The sequence below is a fragment of the Carcharodon carcharias genome, chromosome 6 (genome assembly GCF_017639515.1).
Source record: "Carcharodon carcharias isolate sCarCar2 chromosome 6, sCarCar2.pri, whole genome shotgun sequence".
In the NCBI taxonomy this organism is placed as follows: domain Eukaryota; kingdom Metazoa; phylum Chordata; class Chondrichthyes; order Lamniformes; family Lamnidae; genus Carcharodon; species Carcharodon carcharias.
Window position 1 is genome coordinate 174,762,419 of NC_054472.1, and position 4,869 is coordinate 174,767,287.

General features: G+C 45.7%; 1 protein-coding gene across 1 annotated transcript; it reads right to left on the reverse strand.

Moving 5' to 3' along the window:
• Positions 1 to 2,349: 2,349 nt before the first annotated feature.
• Positions 2,350 to 4,378, reverse strand: LOC121278697 (T-complex protein 1 subunit zeta-like). Its single transcript, XM_041189049.1, has one exon. It carries the CDS (start codon positions 4,141 to 4,143, stop codon positions 2,575 to 2,577), a length of 1,569 nt encoding a protein of 522 aa, XP_041044983.1. The 5' UTR covers positions 4,144 to 4,378; the 3' UTR covers positions 2,350 to 2,574.
• Positions 4,379 to 4,869: the final 491 nt, after the last annotated feature.

The window sequence follows — 4,869 nt, forward strand, 5'->3', positions numbered from 1 at the left end:
CGATCGTCAAAGGAAACCGAACAAGTGACATGCCAAACCCTTACATGAACTGAGTCATAGGGCTGGATTTTACATTTCTCGGTGGGGTGGGGTGGGGTAGGATAGGCGGGCCGAAAACTCAGTAGCCCGCTCGTTCCTGTCACTGTCTCTGCTCTTTCAATCATACATCGGATGGCCGATTAGTGGCCATCCGGCAGCAAGGAGGCCAATTATAGGTGCAACGGGAGGCTCTGTGCCCAGTCGGCACTGCAAGGCCAAGACGTCATGAAGCAGGAGGGAACTGCTGCAAACAGGGAGTCCATTCACGGGTAGAATCGTAAAGGCCCCCCACCGCCCCCCCCCCCCCCCCCCCCCCCGCGCTCAGAAACAGTCTTTAGTTTGTAATGATGACTTTAAAAAGATAATAAATTGCCATTTAAAAAACACAGATGCTGCCGCCTTCCCGGAGAACCCGCTGAAATATTCAACCATGGCAGGCCCTCTCTATTGTCCTTGTGCTGCTTCTTTACAGCTGCTGTAAAATACTCCCAAACTTTTTCTTGTCTGATGCCTGAAAAATGCAGCAGGGGAAGGAAAAATTGAGGACAATTGGTTTGTTAACAAGATTATTAGCTTGTTAATTAATTATTTCACAATGGCAGGCAGGCTGCCTATTTCCATGACCACTTGCCTTTTGTAATTTGGGAGACTGGCATGGGGATGCTGCTATTGCCGACATGACATCATCATCACCAAATTTTTCATCATCACGTGGAGGGGTGGAGTGGGGAAGGAACGCCCATAATTTTAAGTGACTTCAGCAACTGATTGTTGCTGCTTGTTTTTAGAGATGACTATCTTTGAATAAATCTGTCACATTGTTTAATTTAAAAGCAAAAAAACTGAGGATGCTGGAAATCCAAAACAAAAACAAAAATACCTGGAAAAACTCAGCAGGTCTGGCAGCATCTGCGGAGAGGAACACAGTTAATGTTTCGAGTCTGAATGACCCTTCAACAGAACTAAGTAAAAGTAGGAGAGGTGAAATATAAGCTGGTTTGAAGGGGGGGGGGGGTGGGGTGGGGGTGGTTGGGACAAGTAGAGCCGGAAAGAGGACCAGTGATAGGTGGAGATAACCAAAAGATGTGACAGACAAAAGGAGAAAGAGTTGTTGAAGGTGGTGAAATTATCTAAGGAATGTGCTAATTAAGGGTAGAAAGCAGGACAAGCAAGGTACAGATAGCTCTGGTGAGGGTGGGATGGGGTGAGGGAATCAAAAAAGGCTAAAAGGTAGAGATAAAACTATGGATGGAAATACATTTAAAAATAATGGAAATAGGTGGGAAAAGAAAAATCTATATAAATTATTGATAAAAAAGGGGGGCAATCGGAAAGGGGGTGGGGATGGAGGAGAGAGAGTTCATGATCTAAAATTGTTGAACTCAATATTCACTCCGGAAGGCTGTAAAGTGCCTAGTCAGAAGATGAGATGCTGTTCTTCCAGTTTACATTGAGCTTCACTGGAACAATGCAGCAAGCCAAGGACGGACATGTGGGCATGAGAGCAGGGTGGAGTGTTGAAATGGCAAGCGACAGGGAAGTCTGGATATTGCTTGCAGACATATCAAAGGTGTTCTGCAAAGCGGTCACCCAGTCTGCGTTTGGTCTCTCCAATGTAGAGGAAACCGCATTGGGAGCAACAATGCAGTAGACTAAATTGAGGGAAGTGCAAGTGAAATGCTGCTTCACTTGAAAGGAGTGTTTGGGCCCTTGGACGGTGAGGAGAGGGTAAGTAAAGGGGCAGGTGTTGCACCTTCTGCGATTGCATGGGAAGGTGCCGTGGGAGGGGGTTGAGGTGTAGGGGGTGATGGAGGAGTGGACCAAAGCTGCACACAGTATTCGAGGTGCGGTCTCACCAATGCCCTGTATAACTGAAGCATAACATCCTTACTTTTATGTTCAATCCCTCTCATAATAAGGGGTAGCATCCATTAGCCTTTTTAATTACTTGCTGTACCTGCATACTAACTTTTTGTGACTCATGCACTTGAACACCTAGATCCCTCTGCACCACAGAATTATGCAGCCGTTCTCCATTTAAGTAATACTCTGCTTTTTTGTTTTTCCTGCCAAAGTGAACAACTTCATATTTTGCCACGATAAACTCCATTTTCCAGATCTTTGCCCACTCACTCAACCTATCTATATCCATCTGCAACCTCAGCATGTCCTCTTCACAACATAAAGGTTTATTTCACCTTTTAAAAAAGTTAGGTTACCTTGAATCCAGCGAGCCTTCCTGAATTGAATTATTCCTTCACAAGGCACTGTACTGAAATAGTGTGGAAGAATAAAACTATAGGACAAAGACAAATTCACGATATTTATTCAATTTTAGTCATTATGGCTTTCCTTACACATTCCAGATGTATCAATCCTTCATTACATTCTGTACATTTTAACTTTTTTCCCCATTTCATTTATTACTTTATTTTGTTTTATTTCTCACTTCCCCAGTAATCCTGATCTGCATTCTCCATCAAAATCACTTCAGTCTCTAAATCGATGAGACTTTGATAATCCAGTCCGATCCATTCACTTTTTCCCTGAAATCGTTCCGGTTCCTACAACCTCATCTACTAAGAGGAGGTTACTTGCTACTGCGGTACATGTATGTATCAACTGATGCTTGACACAAGAATTGTCCCATATAGGAGTCTCCCAGTCTACTATTAACTCACCACAAGATAAATCAATGCCCACTGGTAGGGTAGTTTCCTGTTCTCTGCTCAGGGCCTTTGACATGATCTCTTGAGGATCATATCCGGCATTCTGGGCCAGTGTCTTTGGGATGATCAGAATGGCATCGGCAAAAGCTTGAAATCCAAATTGTGCACAACTGTTGATCTTATCTTTACGGTAGTTTAATAACTGGCTTGCAATGCGTATTTCAACAGCGCCTGCCCCAGGCATGGCTGCACCATCCTCAATGCTATTCTTCACAGCTCGCATCCCATCCCTAATGGCATCCTTGATCAAGGTAATTGTGTGCTTATTGGGTCCTTTAATAAGCAGTGTGATGGATTGGGGGTTATCACACTTTTCAATAAAAGTGTACTTGCTGTCTCCCAGTGTCTCCTCATATACTAGTCCTGCATAGCCTAAGCACTCTTCAGTCAGGTCCTCCACAGAGTTTACTGCCAGACCTCCGCATGCCAGTGGCAACCTCTCCATATTCCTCCTCTTGGCTCTTCGAAGGGCTACAATACCCTCTTTCACAAGCATCTCAAGAGACATAGGGTCGATGCCTTTCTGGTTGATCACAACAAATCCTTTGTCGGAGTCACCGCACACCTTTCTCTTCAGTGCTATGATTGCCTTTACTCTTTCCTCAATGAACTGTCGCTCAGCTTTCACAAACCTTTCCCTTTCCTTGACATTCTTGTAAAAGAAGCCAGAGTTGACCTGTGTTTTCTCATATTCCAGAGACACATTCAGGGTGAGGATGTAAGCATTCTCTAAACGCTTCTTCATGTCAGGATGGCGAGCACCATGGTCTAGAACCAGCCCTTTCACTAGGACAGTGTCACAGTCTGTCTGCTGTTGCATCTCCATTATTTCCACCAGGTTTAGGTCAATGGGCTGTCTGTCGCAATAAATAGATGTCACTGCGTCCACCACCAGCTCCGTCAGGAGGTCTGCCAACTCTGAGTGAACCTTGGTCCCAAGTGAGGTCCGAGCTACTTTCTTCCTGATGAAACAATCTTCATCTTCCCAAAGTTCATCCAGGCAGGATATTGCTTCTTCCCTGGCTATTTCCAATCCTTCTACGATGGTTCGTGGGTGGACTCCCTCTGAGATGTAGCGCTGGGCCTGTTTCAGGAGTTCCCCAATGATAAGCACAGCAGAGGTGGTTCCATCTCCCACAGTGTCATCCATAGCGGCCACCGCCTGGGCAATGAAGGAGGCTATGGGATGTTGGAGGAGCATCTCCTTTAACAGCACACTGCCGTCTTTGGTCAGTTTGATGTCTCCAGCGCCGGAAACCAACATTTTCATGGTGCCTTTGGGCCCCAGGTTTGTTCTGAGCAGTTCCTGCAGCGCCCTGGCTGCGCTGACGGTAACACTGAGAGCCTCCTCTGCTTTCCTGGTCAGGGACATCATTCAGGACGGTGAAAAGCGCTCAACTGTCGCCACTTTTCCTGATGGGTGCGGTCACGTACTCAAGGATAGAATTACAAGCAAGTTTCCGGACCGAATATCTCTCTCTTAACTAAGGTTGTAGGGAGTGTCACCAGCACTGAAGTTGTTTTCTCTTGTATTGCTAAACCAGGATTACATTTGCTGCAAATTTGGCAGCACTCCAGTCACACACTAACGTTGAACTCCGGAGCATGACGAGGCAATTGTCATGATGATGCATTCGAGCCGGAAATGTACCATCCAAAGGCCAGGTTATCATTTCTTCCCTTGTTAGCAATTTCTGCCCTCCAGTATCAATTGTGTTGTGTGTGTAAAATGTAACGTTTTTAATACTGGCACGGGTTTCAAGTGGAAAGATATAGTTATATAAATCAATAAGATTAAAGGCTGCAGCCTGCTGATGTTTCAGTGAAAACCCTGCTATCTGTCTCTCTCTAAGATCCTGTGGTGCTACATATTGGCCCAGGTCTTCCATCTCCGGATAGTCAGGGACGGGGTGTACCCCGGAAGATGTGCTACGGGATCCCTCGGATGTCACAGCACAAGGACTCCGCGGGACTTAGCCGGGAAGTTTCAACTTCCGATGCGCAGCTCCCAGGGATCCTACCAAAAAGTCTCCAACTCTTGAGTTAGTCAGAGATTTCGGACAGTTCTGATGTACTTACCTGGATAGTTACCCAGGAAATG